This window comes from Ursus americanus, chromosome 5 (genome assembly GCF_024610735.1).
Source record: "Ursus americanus isolate L20-20 chromosome 5, mUrsAme1.1.p, whole genome shotgun sequence".
Classification (NCBI taxonomy): Eukaryota; Metazoa; Chordata; class Mammalia; order Carnivora; family Ursidae; genus Ursus; species Ursus americanus.
Window position 1 is genome coordinate 57,854,809 of NC_142131.1, and position 19,330 is coordinate 57,874,138.

At 38.6% G+C, this 19,330-nt stretch overlaps 1 protein-coding gene across 1 annotated transcript in view; it reads right to left on the bottom strand.

Moving 5' to 3' along the window:
- The window catches only part of DDX46 (DEAD-box helicase 46), a 67,459-nt gene that overhangs the window by 27,672 nt on the left and 20,457 nt on the right, over window positions 1-19,330 (bottom strand). The window contains exons 9-13 of the mRNA XM_045794664.2: window positions 18,842-18,962; window positions 18,098-18,273; window positions 17,042-17,163; window positions 14,993-15,071; window positions 13,115-13,197 (exon numbers count right to left, since the gene is read on the bottom strand). Of these exons, the coding sequence (XP_045650620.1) occupies window positions 13,115-13,197; window positions 14,993-15,071; window positions 17,042-17,163; window positions 18,098-18,273; window positions 18,842-18,962 (581 nt within the window). The remainder of the gene's footprint in view (window positions 1-13,114; window positions 13,198-14,992; window positions 15,072-17,041; window positions 17,164-18,097; window positions 18,274-18,841; window positions 18,963-19,330) is intronic.

The following is a 19,330-nucleotide window of genomic DNA, read 5'->3' on the forward strand; positions in this document are numbered from 1 at the left end:
GTCCTGGGACTGAGTCCCGCATCATGTTCCCTGCTCAGCAGGGAGCCTGCTTCTCCCTCTCCCTCTGCTCCCCCGCTGGTGCTCTATCTCAAATAAATAAAATCTTTTTAAAAATAAATAAAAACAACCCCCCCAACACACACAAAAAAAGTACAAGGAAATTTTGAGAATACCTATTCAGTGACTTTTAAACTTGTTACCTTCAAATAACTGATTTTACCGCAACACTTATTCAGTTTCCCCCTTCTAAGAATAGCAACTATAGTTATTCACATATTTAGGGAAAAGATGGAAGACCCACCTGTCATCTCTCCCTCTCTCTCACTGACCTCACACCTAATCCACCAACAAATTCAGTATTCTCAATCTTAAACCTTAATCTGGGATACAACTATTCTCCCTTGGTATCACTGTTTTCCATCAGTTATTCAACACATTTTCGTTGAGCAACTGTATATGTAAGGCATTGCTCTAAGTGCTTGCAGTATGCAATAAAAACAGACAAAACCTTGTCTTCATGGAGTATGTATTCAAAGGAAGGTGGACAGATAAATACAGTACCTGTCAAAGGTTGATATGAGCAACAGAAACAAAGAGAACAAGGAAGGCAGACATACTGTTGAGGGGGTAGGATAAAGATACCTCTACCGAGCCCTGGAGAGGACTCTTGTGATGACCGGTATAAACAAGAAAAATAGAAGTAATGAGTAAGATTATTAAAATGATGGTTTCAAGGTAGACAGTGGTGAGTGGTTGGAAATTGGGATGGGTGAAGGTCTTGCCAGGAATATACAGAATTCTAGGACCACATTTTTACTCCACTCAAAGATGATGTGAAATCTGTGAAAGGGGCAGTCCTACCCAAGGCACTTGGTAATCCTGGGTTCCAGGCCTAAACCTCAACCATCTCTCATCTGGATTATTCCAACTATCTCTCTTCCAACTTCTACCCAATCTACTCTCTACCCAGTACCCAAAATGATGGCTTTGAAATATGTCAGTACTTTCAATTAAAGACTATTGCCTGACCACAAACATTTATTTCTCTTCCCTTGAAAAAACCAGTAAACGTTAACAATGCAGGGAGTGTTTTTAAAAATTGCACAAACCAACAAAGACAGTACCCAAGAAAACATAATCCTAAAATGAGAATGAACTAGATTTTCAGTAAGCACCCTATCCTGTCCCTCCTCAAGAGGGTTATTCTTCACCACCTAATGTCTACATAACTATGAGAGTTAACTTAAGTTCTCTGTAATGTTTTCCAGTAAAGCTTCATAATTTTCTCCAAAAGATCTTATACATCTTTTGTCATGTTTACTTTTTCATGCTTTTGTAAATTATGTGATTTTTTACTAAGATTTTATTTATTCGAGACAAAGCAAGAGAGAGACAGCACAAGCAGAGCTGAGGGGCAGAGAAGAGGGAGAAGCAGACCCCAAGATCAGGACCTCATCCGAAGGCAGATGCTTAACCGACTTAGCCACCCAGGTGCCCCAAATTGTATGATTTTTAAAGTACATTTTCTAACTTACTGAGAAAAGAAATAGAAATGATTTTTGTTTACTGACTTAATATCCAGAAACTCTTATCAACTTATCTGTAGATCATTTTGAGTCTTCTATAAAGACAGTCTTTTTTTTTTTTTTAAAGATTTTATTTATTTATTTGACAGAGAGAGAGACAGCCAGCGAGAGAGAGAACACAAGCAGGAGGAGTGGGAGAGGAAGCAGCAGGCTCCCAGTGGAGGAGCCTGATGTGGGACTCGATCCCAGAACGCCAGGATCACGCCCTGAGCCGAAGGCAGACGCTTAACGACTGCGCCACCCAGGCGCCCCAAGACAGCCTTAACATCCGCAAATAACACTTACTTCTTCCTTTCCAAACATTATACCTTTTCCCCTCTAGTAAAATGTTGAATGGATGTTAACTATTTTACTTTGTTTTTTATGTTAAAAGTTTAAAAGTTCTACCACTAAGTGTAATGGTTACTAGAGTTTTTCTTGTAGATATTGTTTATTAGATATGGAGCTTCCCCACTAGTCTCTGCTGAATTTTTTTTAAAGACTTTTTATTTATTATTTGAAAAAGAGAGAGAGAGAACTCACACAAGGGGGGTAGGGGCAGAGGGAGAGAGATAAGCAGACTCCCTACTAAGCACGGAGCCCAACACAGGGCTAGATCCCAGGACCCCGGGATCATGACCTGAGCGGAAGGCAGACACGTAACTGACTGCGCCATCCAGGCACCCCATTTCTGTCGAATTTTTAAATCATAAATGAAATTTTATCAAATGCCTTTTCCACATTTTAGATAACAGTATGGTTTTTTCCTCTATTCTGGTAACAGGGCAGATTACATTTTATTATTATTATTTTTTTTCTTCAGAAAAGATTTATTTTATTTTAAAGATTTTATTTATTTATGAGAGACAGAAAGCATGAGCAGGGGGAAAGGGGAGAGGCAGAGAGAGAAGCAGACTCCCCGCTAAGCAGGGAGCCGGATGGATGTGGGGCTCAGATAGACTCGGGGCTCGATCTGAGGACCCTGGGACCATGACCTGAGAGGAAGGCAGACACTTAGCCAACTGAGCCACCCAGGTGCCTCGATTTTATATTAGAGATAGAGTGTGTGTGAGTGAGGGAAGGGGCAGAGGGGGAGAATTTTCAAGCAGACTCCCCACTGAGCAAAGAGTCCACTGCAGGGCTTGATCTCAAGACCCATGACCTGAGCCAAAACCAAGAGTCAGACACTCAACTGACAGAGCCACCCAGGTGCCTCTTACTTGATTTTTCTAACATTAAACTACCCTTTGCATCTTAAGAATACTAACCTCAATGTGATTTATTATTCATTTTAAACATTTCTATATTTGGTTCCCTAATATAATTTTTAGGGTTTTTGCACCATTGTACATTAAACTATACCTTGTTTGATTTAGATACCAATATTATATTGGCCTATAAAATGAAATTGCCACTACAGAAAAGTTTGACAGTTTCTTATAAAGTTAACATAAACTATCCACAATTTAGAAATCCTACCCCATGGTAGAGATAAAGACATCATATGTCCACACAAAAATTTGTGTGCAAATGTTCACAGCAGCATCATTCATAACAGCCAAAAAGTGGAAATAATCCAAAATATTTATCAGTTCATGGATAAACAAAATATGATACGCTTCCCTATGACAGAATACTAACACTCAGCAATAGGAGGAATGACAGACAGACTAGAACGTGGACAAACCTCAAATACATTATGCTGAGTAAAATAAGCTAAATGTATAAGAATTTCATATGAAATGTCCAGAAAAGACAAATCTATAAAAACAGAATGTAGATCAGCAGCTGCCTCAGGCTGGGGTGAAAACGGAAAGGAGTAAAAATAGGCATGAGGCAGCTTTCTGGAGATGGAAATGTTCTAAAACTGGATTGTGCAAAAAATAAAGCTGGATTGTGGTGATAGCTGCACAAATGTGTATGTATACTAAAAACCATCGTATTATACATTTAAAACAGGTGAATTTTATGGTATATAATGAGGACTGAGAGCCCTTTTAAAAATAAAAAATTACAGGGGCGCCTGGGTGGCACAGTCGTTAAGCGTCTGCCTTCGGCTCAGGGCGTGGTCCTGGCGTTCCAGGATCGAGCCCCACATCAGGCTCCTCTGCTGGGAGCCTGCTTCTTCCTCTCCCACTCCCCCTGCTTGTGTTCCCTCTCTCGCTGGCTGTCTCTGTCAAATACATACATAAATAAATGAATGAATAAATAAATAAATAAAATGATCTTAAAAATTGTTGAGTATTCACCCTTTTTCATACTTTCAAATAAAATATGATTAGAAATACAACTATTCATGGGGTGCCTGAGTGGCTGCATCGTTAAGCGTCTGCCTTGAGCTCAAGGCGTGATCCTGGAGTTCTGGGATTGAGCCCCACATCAGGCTCCTCCGCTGGGAGCCTGCTTCTTCCTCTCCCACTTCCCCTGCTTGTATTCTCTCTCTCGCTGGCTGTCTCTCTTTCTCTGTCAAATAAATAAATAAAAAATCTTCAAAAAAAAAAAAAGGAATACAACTATTCATTCCTTGAATATCTGGTAGAACTTGCTAATAACAAATAGGAACTGGTGGTTTCCTTGTGGGAAAATTATAAGCTGATTTCTTTAATGAATGTAAGACTATTGCAGTGTTATTTCTGAGTCTGCTTAATTTAAAGCTTTCAAATGTACTGGCATACAAAGAAAGATAAAAGCAAGAAGGGAGGGGTGCCTAGGTGGCTCCGTTGGTTAAGCATCCAACTCTTGATTTTGGCTCAGGTCATGATCTCAGGGTCATGAGATTATGAGATCCAGCCCTGCATGTGGCTCTGCGCTCAGCAGGGAGTCTGCTTAAGATTCTCTTTTTCCCCGGGGTGCCGGGGTGGTGCAGTCGTTAAGCGTCTGCCTTCGGCTCAGGGCGTGATCCCCAAGTTATGGGATCGAGCCCCACATCAGGCTCCTCCGCTAGGAGCCTGCTTCTTCCTCTCCCACTCCCCTGCTTGTGTTCCCTCTCTCGCTGGCTGTCTCTATCTCTGTCAAATAAATAAATAAAATCGTTAAAAAAAAAAAAAAGATTCTCTTTTTCCCTCTCCCTCTGCCCCTCTCCTTGCTCACACACACTCTAATAAATAAATAAAATCTTTAAAAAAATAAAATAAAAGCATGAGTTTTATGGCATGCTAATGCCCCTTTGTCAAGAAAACAAAACAAAAAGCAATAAAATGTTTTGTTTTGTTTTTTTTAAAGATTCCATTTAGTTATTTGACAGAGAGAGACAGCAAGAAAGGGAACACAAGCAGGCGGAGCAGAAGAGGGAGAGAGAGAAGCAGACTCCCCGATGACCAGGGAGCCCAATGCGGTACTCAATCCTAGGACCCTGGGATCATAACCTGAGCAAAAGGCAGACGCTTAGCAACTGAGCCACCCAGGAACCCAGGAATAAAATGTTTTAAGACAGTAAAAGATTAATCAAGCTCAAGGAAGCAGAATCCCATACTAGCAGTGACGAAAAGTTGAGAACAAACCTGTTCTCCCTACACAGAGGTGAAAGGTGGGGTACCAGAATAAGGAGCACTGATACAAGGTCTCCTTAAGAAGCTATCCAATCACCCCACCTCCATCTAACAGCTACTCAGTCAGGCAATGGGCCTTTCTCTCACCCTCACCAAAGACCTAAAGGGTTAGCTTCTGGACAGAATAAAACAAGAGCATGAACTGGATGAAGCAAGGATAACATCCTAAGAAAAAAAGTATTAAGCAAACTCATAACGCTCAATGCTGAGGCTCCCACCTCTCCCTCAAGGCCTCCTTCCCAACCCCAAACAGGAGACAGACCTTCATATTCCAGGCAGAAGACTGGCCAGTGTTTCTCCAGGGACAGTCTGCCCAGCCCAAGAAGAAAAGCAGAAGATAGTCCCCAACCAAAAGAAAGACCCAACCAGATCACAACAGTGAAACTCAAAGTAAGTCAGTCCTGCTCTGGTGTACAGAGAGCTTTGAATTTTAAGCTGCCCTTTCTCCACCCCTTAAACATAAGTAGATAACTACAGATTCTCACACATCTACAGAATGCAGAAACCAAAGCAAATAGAAAATCAACTCAGAGGACACAAATCCTATGCAGGTAAAAGGCAATCTTTAAAAATGATTCATTTAAGTGAAATCTTGCCATTTGCAACGACATGGATGAACCTGGAGGGTATAATGCTAAGCAAAGTCAGTCAGTCAAAGACAAATACCGTATCATTTCACTTACATGTGGAATTCAAGAAACCAAACAAACAAAGAAAGAATAAAAAGAGACCAGGAAAAAAACAAAAGCAGACTCTTAAATACAGAGAACAAACTGGTGGTCGCTAAAGGGGAGGCAAATGTGGGGATGGATGAAACAGGTGAAGAGGATTACGAGTACGCTTATCATGAGGAGTACTGAGTAATACTGTACTGAATATCATACACCTGAAACTAATACAATACTGTATGCTAATTACACTTGAATGAAAATACGTTCAAAAAAATGAATCACTTGGGGCGCCTGGGTGGCACAGCGGTTAGGCGTCTGCCTTCGCCTCAGGGCGTGATCCCGGCATTATGGGATCGAGCCCCACATCAGGCTCTTCTGCTAGGAGCCTGCTTCTTCCTCTCCCACTCCCCCTGCTTGTGTTCCCTCTCTCGCTGGCTGTCTCTATCTCTGTCGAATGAGTAAATAAAATCTTTAAAAAAAAAAAAAATGAATCACTTACATGCTCACTTCAGCAACACATATACTAAAAAAATTAGAATGATAGGGATTAATATGGTCCCTTAAAGCAAGGTGCACAGAAATTCGTGAAGCATTCTATTAAAAAAAAATCATTTAAGAAAAGATTTACTCTTGGTTTACAGAGTTTTAGGGATTCCAACAAGGTGAGAAACAAAGGGGACTCTTTGTTGATCTCAGAATGATGGATCCTAGGACAGCAGCTGTATGTCAAGCAGAGAGAGAACTGGAACAGGTCAACAGGCTCTGAAAAAACTCCTTAAGGAAGATGAAATAAACAGAAAATTTGACGTGTTTCAACTACTTGATAGATTTATATAACTAATAGAGTTTGGCATTTAATTAGTTTTAAGTATACAGAAATCCAGCCAACAAACATAAAAGACAATTATCTCTAGAGAAAACAAAAAGTTACAGAGGAATTTAAAAATAATCAGTTTAATACACTGCCCAGCTCTGAATAACATTTAGATTGCCATAATGTTATATACTGATCCAATTAAAACAACAACATAAATCTCCTGAAAAAAAATAAAGGATGAAAATGATGTAAGAGGGGCGCCTGGGTAGCGCAGTCGTTAAAGCGTCTGCCTTCGGCTCAGGGCGTGATCCCGGGGTTCCGGGATCGAGTCCCACATCGGGCTCCTCCGCTAGGAGCCTGCTTCTTCCTCTCTCACTCGCCTGATGTGTTCCCTCTCTCGCTGGCTGTCTCTCTGTCACATAAATAAATAAAATCTTTAAAAAAAAAAAGAAAATGATGTAAGAATGTGACAGGAGGGGGGCGCCTGGGTGGCACAGCAGTTAAGCATCTGCCTTCAGCTCAGGGCGTGATCCCGGCGTTATGGGATCGAGCCCCACATCAGGCTCCTCTGCTATGAGCCTGCTTCTTCCTCTCCCACTCCCCCTGCTTGTGTTCCCTCTCTCGCTGGCTGTCTCTATCTCTGTCGAATAAATAAATAAAATCTTTAAAAAAAAAAAAAAAGAATGTGACAGGAGGAAGGAAAACAGAGAATTTACATTCCCCCATGGGAAGTCAATAAGTAATATCAAAAATAGAAAAATAAAAAGGAGAAGTAAAGGCACACTATTTAGAGAAGTAGAATATCAAAATAACCAGCTAAGAGATTAAAGAGAAAGTAGAGATGGGGTACCATTAAACCTATGTGCACATGTAACCGTCAAGACTAAAAATGTAAAAAATGAGATCAGGGATTCCTCTGCGCAAAACCCTCCAATGTAAGTGCGCCTGGGTGGCTCGGTGAGTTGAGCATCCGACTCTTGATCTCAGCTCAGGGCTTGACCTCAGGGTTGTGAGTTCAAGTCAAAACAAAAAAAACCCCAAAAGCCTCCCAATATAACTCATCACATTAAATTAAAATCCAAATTCCTAGCCCAGCTGTACAGGGTCTTACATGTTCACCACACCACCAGTACATCTCCTTCTGTCCTCATCTTCTACTCTTTCCTACCACATTCCACGTTCTTTACTCCGCTCAGGAGACACTGGCCAAGTAGGCTCCCACGTCAGGCCATTTGTACTGGCTCTTTGCCTGCAACATTTTTCTACCAAATATCCCCACGGCTCAATTTCACTTTATTCAGGTCCCAGTTCCTATGTCATCTTACCAGCAACGCTTTTCTTGAATTTCCTACATAAAATGACATCCCTTTCAGAATGACTGAAGTACACTAATGAAAATTAGGAATCATTAACCATGCTTGGTTTTATAACATGAATTTGGTAGTAGTATCATTGCAAATTCACATAACGGTCTTTAATGCTTCCATCTTTTAGGCCATTACATACAAAGCATCGTGACTTTCACATATCTGATCTTAAACAAGTCGAAGGACTGCGCATTTAGTCTCAACTTCTCATTTTATAAATGTATAAACAAGGATCAGACAATTCACATCAAAGCTCCATTGTGGCCTTGAAAATCTCTTCAAAGAATACACATCCTGACTTCCTATTCACAAATAACCTTTAATTTTCAGCATATGCAGAAGGACAATATGAAAGGATAAAAGTTTTCTGGAGAACCAAACCTAACTCCTTTTCTTGTCATAGTGCAGAGAAATCTTCCTAAATAAGCTACAAACCCCGTGTTTCCTTGAACAGTGTGCTGCACATGGGAGCTTAGATTTACCTTATGAATATCTATTACTGCTTAGAGTCATGAAGATGCCTCTAGAGTGACCCTAATGATCACACACTCTTTCAGTGATAACTGGTCTGTGTTTCCACTGCCTTGGCTATCAGACTGGGAGCTATCAGACTGGGGACTACTGATTAAAAGCTGTTCCTGAGGGGCGCCTGGGTGGCACAGCGGTTAAGCGTCTGCCTTCGGCTCAGGGCGTGATCCCGGCATTGTGGGATCGAGCCCCACATCAGGCTCCTCCGCTGGGAGTCTGCTTCTTCCTCTCCCGCTCCCTCTGCTTGTGTTCCCTCTCTCGCTGGCTGTCTCTATCTCTGTCGAATAAATAAATAAAATCTTTAAAAAAAAAAAAAAAAAAGCTGTTCCTGAAACTTTTCAGTATGTTTCCTCTCTCACTCCACACAGATACTTTCAGGTCAGCTATAAACTTCTCCTTTCACACTCATAGGCTAAAACTAAATTCATCAGTCCAGTCACTAATGTTTACAAAGGTAGCAGTGTTCCCACTTTTTGTTGATTCAACTCCTGATCACTGGCATATGCTCCTTTTAGAGACATTCTAAAAAATTAACATTGTCTTGTACTTCTCTTGATGATGTGCAATGCTTTTCCTTACCCTCGAGAAAATAATTTGCTACCAAGTTTTTTTTTTTACTCACCAATATAAATATCCCAATCCCAATTTTTAAATCACAAATAGGTCCTTGAGATGTTGGTATCTATGTTGGTAAAAATTACGCTGGACTAGATCGTAGTATGAAGAAGGAATGAAACTTGGGGCAGTGGGGGCAGGGGTTGGTCAAATGTCATTACATCCCTGAATCTGTTTCCTCTAATGTAAAGTATTACATTAGACTTAAAAATAAGCTTACAAAAATCTGTCTATTTTCAGTACCTCAATTTCCTTAAGTAGCAACCATGTTATTCATCAGCTGTTTATGTACCAAACCCTTCACCAGTGGCCTCAAGAGAGAGACTCAGAAATGCTGAGGTGTCTAATCGTCCACCTAGCAACCTAAATTGGTGCCAATTTGAAGACAGCCTTCAAAGTTACAGTAAGTGAGCTCCTTAAGATGACTAATGCAAGCATGGTGCTTTACAGAGTACAACTGACAAGCACATTTACTCTCTCACTTTACTATGTGATTGGTATTTTTACGAAAGTGAAAACTTGGTGGGGCACCTGAGTCGCTTGGTTGGTTGGGCGTCTGACTCTTGGTTTCAGCTCGGCTCATGATCTCAAGGCCGTGGGATAGAGCCCTGAGTCAGGCTCCGAGCTGGCAGGGAGTCTGCTTGGGATTCTTTCCCTCTGCCCTTCCTCTGCTCTCTCTCAGATACACAAATCTTAAAAAAAAAAAAGAAAGGAAAAGAAAAGAAAAGAAAAGAAAAGAAAAGAAAAGAAAAGAAAAGAAAAGAAAAGAAAAAGAAAAAAAGAAAAAGAAAGGAAAGAATAAAAGAAAGAATGAAAGTGAAAACTTGAAGTAATGTCTTCGGAATCTTCAGCTCCCTTCATTTTGTATTAGACACAGGCATGAATAAATTTAGGCCAATTAAAAATTGTCTTTTTTAATAAAAACAGAACATGTAAATAATAACTTTTTAACTGAGAGGAATATTATTTATATATATTCCATAGTGTAAGGAATACAGCTCCATAGTGGCTAACTTAAGCTAAATATTAATTTCTGTATCTAATTAATTTCTTCTCTTACTCTTTATTTTTACTAAATTAAAAAAGAACAAACCCAGAAACTATGGAGCAATTTCTCATGGAAAACTACTTTTTAATATCCTGTCAAATGCCACTTTTAATAGATTCCAATTTCAGATATAGGAACAAATGGATTCCTAATGTACTCTTCCGTTGTCTTTGGTTCTAAAAGGCGTTCACATTCTGTTGCAGCCCTTAGGAAGATGTCCACTAATAAGTACAAGTTTTTCATCAGTAAATTGAAAAAAAAAAAATCAGTAAGGTTTAAGAAAGAGGTAAACTTTTCTACTACTTGTGGTCTTCTTAAGAAATCCAGTTATCTGAGGTGCCTGGGTGGCTCAGTCAGTTAAGTGTCTGCCTTCGGCTCAGGTCATGATTCCAGGGTCCTGTGATCGAGCCCAGCTTTGGGCTCCCTGCTCAGCACGGTGTCTGCTTCTCCCTCTCCTCCCCACTCATGCTCTCACTCTATTTCTCTTTTTCTCTCTCAAATAAATAAATAAAATATTTTTTAAAAAATCCTGTTATCCTTCACATTAAAAACTCTACTTTTGGCGCTAAAAATGTTAAGTTTAAAACATAACACAAAGATTTGCCTGAGCGCTTTCAACCTGCCAGCCTGTTCATGCTTCAGTGCGGAAAAGAAGAGTCCTGTACCTTCTGCCCATGCCATTGCACAACACGTATACTTACTGTACATTTACACTCAGGAAGACACACATTCAGCGGCTATGATTTAATTTAGTTCCCAATTTTCATTACTTTCTTCAGTACAGAATCATGTCTGGAGGCATACCGCCTGCCCACTCTTCTCTAGATAGAAGTCACCGTACGGATGTGTACCAGCTTTGATTCAAACCGAGTGCCTTTACTTGATTTGCACCCAAATAGTGCTCTGTGGCACTGACCCAAACCCAGCACTTTTTAACCAACACTACAGCTCACAAAATAATCATTAACTTACTTTAAAATTTCTTCTCTTCAACAGGTTTCAGTGATCAACAAACTATTACTCAGCATTCCTCCCTCAGGTACTTACAGAGATGTGAGCACTAACGGCGAGGGATGACTCACACTCTGCGCACCAATGGGAAATGCTGCTTGACCTCTTTCCAGCAAAGCTTAACTGACTGACCAGAAAAGCCCAATCACCAAACCTAAACGTAAACACTACCACAAAGTCTAAGATTTCCCAGGATTAGGAAAGACATTAAAGGGATCTAATTCTATCTTCCATCTGATTTATCAATTCCTTCTGCTCTTTTTCCACAAATGGACCACCCTGCCTCTACCCAACCACAAGGATGAAAAGCATATTCAGTATCTGCCCTCCTCCCACAATGGAACCTGTTTCATGTCCAAATGTTTATCCAGCCCTTTCTCACATTATGCTCAGATCCAGATTCATATAACTTCCCAAGTGGGTCCCAAGTCTACTCCTCAATGACTGTTTCATATGAAAGACTTTTTTCAAAGGGTTAAAGGATGCTATCAAGTCCTCTACTCCAAGCTAAATATTCCTCTTTTCTTTAACTATTTCTCACATGGTTCAGCCATCATCATAGTCCAGTTGACTCTTGCGTGCTCTTCTATGTCTCATTTACATTGTGACCCCTAAATCTAAGCATACGCACTATATGACAGGTAATATACTTCTTGAAACTTACATAAATAAACTGAAAAGATGAAAGACCACTTTAACTGTGTCCCTAATACTCCATTTCAATTAACGCAGTTTGCGATAGAAAATAAATATTTTTGGCATCCACGGCACACTGATAATTCGCATTCCTTATCTCATTAATAAAAACACCACCTCCCGGGGCACCTGGGTGGCTCAGTTGTTAAGCATCTGCCTTCGGCTCAGGTCATGATCCCAGGCTCCTGGGATCGAACCCCGAACAGGGCTCCCTGCTCAGTGGGGAGCCTGCTTCTCCCTCTCCCACTCCCCCTGCTTGTGTCCCCTCTCTTGCTGTGACTCTCTCTGTCAAATAAATAAAATCTTTTTAAAAAATAAATAAAAATTAAAAAAAAAATTAAAACACCACCTCCTAACATGTGTCCCTGTAAGTTTTTATCACTGAAATTTTGTATCTAAGAGAAGAGTGTATAAGGAATATGAAAATCTAAAGTAGACAAATGCTCTGGGCCTTCGTTTTTTACATTTGGAGAATGTAAACAGCATGTGCTATATTGATCATGAGGTAATTAAAAGCATGAAATAAAAGAATTTATTTGAAAGGACAATGAGGGCGCCTGGGTAGCTCAGTTGGTTAAGCATCTGCCTTCAGCTTAGGTCATGATCCCAGGGTCCTGTGATCAAGTCCCACATCCCGCTCCTTGCTCAGCAGGGAGCCTGCTTCTCCCTCTCCCGCTACCCCACCCCCTGCTCGTGGTCTCTCTCAAATAAATAAAATCTTAAAAATATATATATGCAGGGCACCTGGGTGGCTCAGTTGGTTAGGCAACTGCCTTCAGCTCAGGTCATGATCCTGGAGTCTCGGGATCGACTCCCACATAGGGCTCCTTTCTCAGCGAGGAGTCTGCTTCTCCCTCTGACCCTTCCCCCTCTCATGCGCAGGCTCTCACTCTCTCTCTCAAATAAATAAAATCTTTAAAAAATATATATGTGTATATATGTAAAATACTTTTAAAAAGGACAAAGTAAACTATAAAATACGAAAGCTTAAGCTTCTATTATCAGCACTCCAATTCTACCAATGATGGTTTTAAAAGACTAATAGGGAAAGCCTGCACAAATACCTTCTGAACCAGTTTTATGAGGAACTCAAAACATAAATATCTATTTTAATTCCATATGTCCTCAACTTATTATATTACAGCAAACAAAAATGTGAGAATTTCAGACCTCATATGAACATTACATTCTCATGGCAGTTACAAGGTTTATTTTACAATTCAAAACACTAAGACATTTAGCGATTACCTGTGGTTCAAAACCCATGTCAAACATTCTGTCTGCTTCATCTAAAACAACATATGTCACTCTTCGAAGATTTGTGACCCGACCTAGGATGAGGAAAAAAAATAAAGACAAAACGAAAACTAAAAATCAGTCACAATTCATTTTATGACTACCAAGAACTTTAAAAAACTGTAAAGGGAACTAAAATGCCTGACTTAACCAGAGGGGTAAGTTAGGTATGTTTAAACAGTGAAACGAAATTTTGGTCTACAAGATCTTAATCTAATGGCAAGTACTTTCTGACAATGGGTATATGAGGCCCTTTATTTTGTCAAACTCGTCTCTTGCATACCATCATAGGGCCTGAAGGACCTGTAAAATTCAGAAAACAGCCCTCTCCAAAACACATCATAAAACTAAGACTGAGATGAAGCATCGAGCCACATCAGCCATTATCTGACAGCATCACCTAGGAAAAAACATATTAGAGATTACAGCGTATGTGTGGAAAGCAAGTTCCAGTGCTAACGATTTTAGATGCAGAAAACCTCCTTTTTAAATTAATTTATAATCTACTTCCATATAGTTAGAAGCTTCTAATGGGCATGTCAAGGTATTAATGAGAAGCTATTCAATATCATTAGGTAACTGAAGTACTACACAAAAACTTTAAATACCAAATGTTTTGCATATATACATTTTTCTATACAAAGACATAAATTCAATTTTATTATGTGCTCCCACTGGTTTAAATAGTTGCAAGGCGTTCCTTAGCCAGCGAAAACTAAATACATACACAGGAAAGCCTTTCTAAAGGATTAACACAAGCATTTCTATCAAATGATGAATCAATCACCTGGCAAAAACATGTATAAAATAGTTATTCAATATAAATCAAAAAGACAGATAAAGGAAAAAGGTAAAATTAATCAAGATGAATTTCAGGAGACTTAATCAATGCAGCATTGAGAAAAAACAAGGGATTATTTTATCAGTATTCAATCCAAAACTTTTTGTATGCTGTACAGGCACAGAGATTTATCAAACAATTTCATTGTCACTTCGCCAACATCATGGAGAATTAGAAGTGAATATATACAGAAATCCAAGCAGAATGCTATGAGAAACATGCATTACTCACAGTTTTTAATACTCTTATTATGTATATACTGAGTACTGCAATGGAAACCTTTGAAAGCATTTTCTTCAAAAAAAATAAGAAATGAAGCCAAAATAAATGCTTTCTAATATTTAAGTATTCCAAACTAACATCTGCAGCCCCCATTAGTTCTGTAAAGTTGGGAACAGCATTAAATGACCTACCTTGGATGGCTTACGTCTCGGAAGCCCAGTTCTATAAATCTTGAAGGGCCTTTCTCCACAGAAGTTAAATAATGTCAACAGTTTAGTAACAGTTTTGATAGGGAATAATTTAACAAAGCACAACATATGAGCTAAAAAACATGCAATATTTACAAAAGATAAATTTCTTGAAGCTGCAATACCTTAATTTATCCAGTATTGTAAGAAAATACTAGCTCCTGTGGAGGAAAAAGTCTAAAGTTTAGAATAGTAATAATAATAATAATAATAATAATAATAATAAGATAGTCCACCCTCCCACCCCTGTTAAAAGCAAAACTAGGACAAAATTTGATTAAGAATCCATGTTAAGAGCTAAAAAGATCAGATGGAGTTAGTTCTGAAAAGTTGTAAATTAAATTGCTAGAATATTATGAACATTTGCAACAATAAGTTTGTTGCAATACAAATTTTAAGATATTACAGCTTTAAGAAGAAATATAAAACACTTTGGTGATTTCGTATATCTGCTTTAACAAAAATGTACAGAATTCAAAAAAGAGAAACGAGAACAAAAAAAAAATATCCCTGACTTACCACTGTTAGCTGCTAACATGTCAATCATTCGACCAGGTGTGCAAACAATAATTTCAGCACCTCTTTTCAGTTCAGCAATCTAATGAAAAAGATGAAATTTTACAGTCTATTTATCACTATTACTTATTTAAACAGATCTGAAAATACTGCGCAGGGTCCTTGCCAGCTCCATAGGGTAAAGACAGTGAGGTCTGATTAGAAGCCTCCAAAGCTTCTAACATAATGTAATAGAAAAAAACATTAAAAGAAGCCTCCAAAGCTTCCTGCTTAATTCTTTGGAATGCTGGAGTACAACTGAAGGAAGAGGAAGGGGCAACCATGACCACATGGTGCTGTAACTTTGAACTCAATATAAAACCAGAGAATTTTACCAATTTTAATTTGACACGATCCCTCAAAACCAAAAAAAGAACGTTGAAAGAGCAGTAATTAAAGCAATTATATAGACCAATTATTTCAAGTTAAAAGTTGTTTCCATTAGTGAATCATTATATAAGTAAGTCCCAACCAGTGCTTAAAAATGAAATAGAATGGAAAAACTAGAATGCGTTAGAGATCATAAAACTTTTGTTTGACTTCTATGTAATATTCATGCATGTATCAAGTTATTTTTGTAAATATTATTTTTTACATTTACTGTCATCAAAACAACGGAGGAAGATAAGCTCAGAAAAGAATGAGTTTAACAACAGCAACTATTCCTCAGAAAGGGTTTTTAGAAAATATCACTTAATTTATCCCATTTTTCTAGTATCACAAAACATATTTGTTATTAAAGACTAAGAAGTCCTGCAGGAAAAAACCCTACTTTAATGTTTTATAATGTAACATGTCCAAAACTTATTTGAACACAGACCCATTTTTTTTCCTCCTTCTAGTTAAAGCAAAATATCTAATGACTATCATTCTTTAGAAGATACTTGGAGAGGGGCGCCTCAGTTGGCTAAGTGTCTGGCTTTGGCTAGGGTCAAGACCTTAGGGTTCGGGGATCAAGCCCCGCATTTGGCTCCCTACCCAGAGGGGAGTCTGTTTCTCCCTCTCCCTCTTTCCACCTGCTCCCCCACCCTCACTCGTATTCTCTCCGAAATGAATAAATAAAAAATTAAAAAGAAATTAAAAAGAAAAAGAAAAAGACACTCGGAGAAAGGCCAAAGTAAAGAAAGTGAATGAAGGTATGATTAAGTAATTCTTATTGAAATTATTTAAGGATACATATGAAACTGATCTAACACAAAACTCATCACGACCTTTTAAGGATGTCACATGAATTACAGAAAATAAATGCTGGTCTGGAATTCAGAAGTCTAGAACAAACTAAGTCTTATTAACCTGAATACTTTGATCAACATACCTAACCTTTCTTACTATTTCTTCATCTGTAAAATTAAAAAAAAAAAAAACTGCCTTCCTTGAAAAGAGGAAGACAGAGGAACAGGAAAGCTAACGTATAAAAAGGACTCAAAATCCTGGGCGCCTGGGTGGCACAGTCAGTTAAGCTTCCAACACTTGGTTTCAGCTCAGGTCATGATCTCGAGGTGATGAGATGGAGCCCCGTGGTGGGCTCCGTGCTCCCCAGAGTCTGCTTAAGACTCTCCCTCTCTCTCTCTGTCCCTCCCCACCTGTGCTCTCTCTAAAATAAATAAATATTTTTAAAAAGACTAAAGATCCTAAAATATAATATTAGCAAAATTCATCCTCACTATTATTTTCACACCTCATATTTTTCAAGATTTTGAAAGCAACCACTATACACGGAGGGGTGCTTGGGTGGCTCAGTCAGACAAGCACCTGACTTGATTTCGGCTCAGGTCATGATCTCAGGGTTGTGAGATTAAGCCCCACACGGGGCTGCATGCTGGGCATGGAACCTGCTTAAGATTCTCTCTCCGCTGTCCCTCTGCCCTTCCCTGACTCCCTCTCTGACAAGAAAATACTAAAAAAAAAAAAATTAATATATAAAAGCAATGGCTACACAAAACACTAGAACAAATCACTTTCACAATGATTTAAGAAAAGAATGGAAAAACTGAATGTTCCTTTTATAACTACCTGCTCACTGATTCCTGTTCCTCCATAAACACACACCACTCTAAGTCCCAGGGTCTTCGAAAACTTCTTACATTCTTTAGTAATTTGTAAAGCCAGTTCTCGAGTTGGAGTCATGATGACAGCTGAAAAGATAAATATGTCAAAAGACTAACCACCAAAATTCTGGAGACTATGCCTTAAAGTGTTAAATTTAACCTGTGCAATAACATTCAAATTTCTTAGTCTAATTTTTGTTTTTGTTTTTATTTGTTTTATAGACCTTGGAAAACCCTATTTCAAAAGCTTTATAACAGCAGACCCTGTGGTGTATGATAATTTTAAGTAGATTTTAAGAACATGCTATAGAAGGATAAACGAGAGTTAAATGCCTCACTCAACCATCAGGAAAATACTTGGTTGAAAAGAATGCAAATCATTCTCAACTGCAAATCACAGAGCAAAGACAATCAAGTGACTCACTGTGCTGCAGAGCCATACCTCGGTTTCCGGAAACAACCTTGGTCTGAGGGGCAGACAGAGTAGGAATATATTGTGCCCTCTTTTTCCAAGAGAGGAGCTGAACAAATATCCAAACCCTACCCAAATTTGCAAAACAGATCTCTGCCAAATGAATCAAGAAATGAATCTGAAGACCTAATCCTGAATGAAATGCTGGCACTATACAGCCTATTAAGGCCAAAAATAAAAAAAGGAAATATATTTCCCTACAGTCTTCCATGTTGAGTTCACTGATTCATGATACTCGCTAAGCACAAACCTCAATATAAATAAACAGATAGATGCACGAGGAGTCTACCTGCCGAGTCAGAGTTTAAAAATTGAGCTGTGCCAGGAGAGGCTGTTTTTGTACTTCTGAGATGTCACTCCAGAGCTCTGAAGATTCTCACTCCACCTGCTGGTAAGGGGAAATCAGCCCCAAAGTGCCAAATTTATAAAGGAAATGTACATAAAGACATCTTTATTGTCATAACAGAACATTATAAAGTATCAGGTCTTTCTGATTAACTGACAACAAAGTTGTTACCTGAAAAAACAGTTTAATGAAAGGAATTTTACCTATTGGCCCCTCTCCTTCTTCTAATGACCTCTGATCCATGATGTGTCTAAACATGGGTAACAGAAAAGCAATGGTCTTTCCACTTCCTGTCTTTGCAATACCAATCAAATCTCGTCCAGACATTATAGCAGGAATCGCCTGGGTTTGGATTGGTGTGGGCTTTTCATAGCCATGCCTTAAAAAGCAAACCAAAGGAAGACAAGGTAAAAAGTGAGATATTTGGGTCTCTCAAAGTCCCACAGTAAGGTTTTCCAAAATGTGGTACGTCCGTACAATGACATATTATTTGCCAAAACGAATGAAGTACTGAGGCATTCTAATACTACATCACGGATGAACACCGAAAATGTTATGGTAAGTGAAAGAAGCTGGTCACAAAAGACTACATTACTACAATACCGTTTATAGGAAATGTCCACAACAGACAAATCTAGAGACAATAAATTAGTAGCTGCTTAGGAGAGGAGAAGGGAGAAGTGTGACTACAAATGGAGATAGGCCTCCTTTTGTGAAAGTGAAATGTTCTAAAATTTGATTATGGTAATGACTGTTTAACTCCATAAGTATACTAAAAATCACTGAACCGTATACTCAAAGAATAAACTTTATGACATGTAAATGTTACCTGAATAAAGCTGTTTAAGAAAAAAATAGTAAGTTTTCCTATTAGAACAAAAATGTAACAATTAATTGTTATATAAAAGAGCCATCCTATTCAATGCACATAATTGCTAATCACTTACTTTTTGAGAGAATTTAAGATCTTCATGGAAATGCCACACTGGACCCATGATTTAATTGGTTTGGGGCAACCTTTTCCCTTGACAGTAATGCCCTCCATTTCCAACCGAAATACATTTACCTCTACAAAACAAAATCCAGATTAAAAGCTGTTAAATATTGCTCCATTAATGCCTTCTAATTTTCAATCAGCCACAGTAAGATTAACAATCTTTTTTTTAGTGCTACTAAAGATAACTCCACAGAAAAGCTACAGGACAAATTACTGAACAGCTCACGGGGATAGTTAATACAATTAGTGATACAACGAATTTCAATAATTTGGCTCTTATTATGTCTTATATTACAACATCAATAAAAAACATGATTGACAGGTAATACAAACAGTTCTTCTCCAATCAAGAGTTGTCCAGATTATCCTTATTCCTGCAATATTACACAGATTCACATTGGTTCCTAACCCTCAAACCCCACAAGGAAAAGGCTAATGA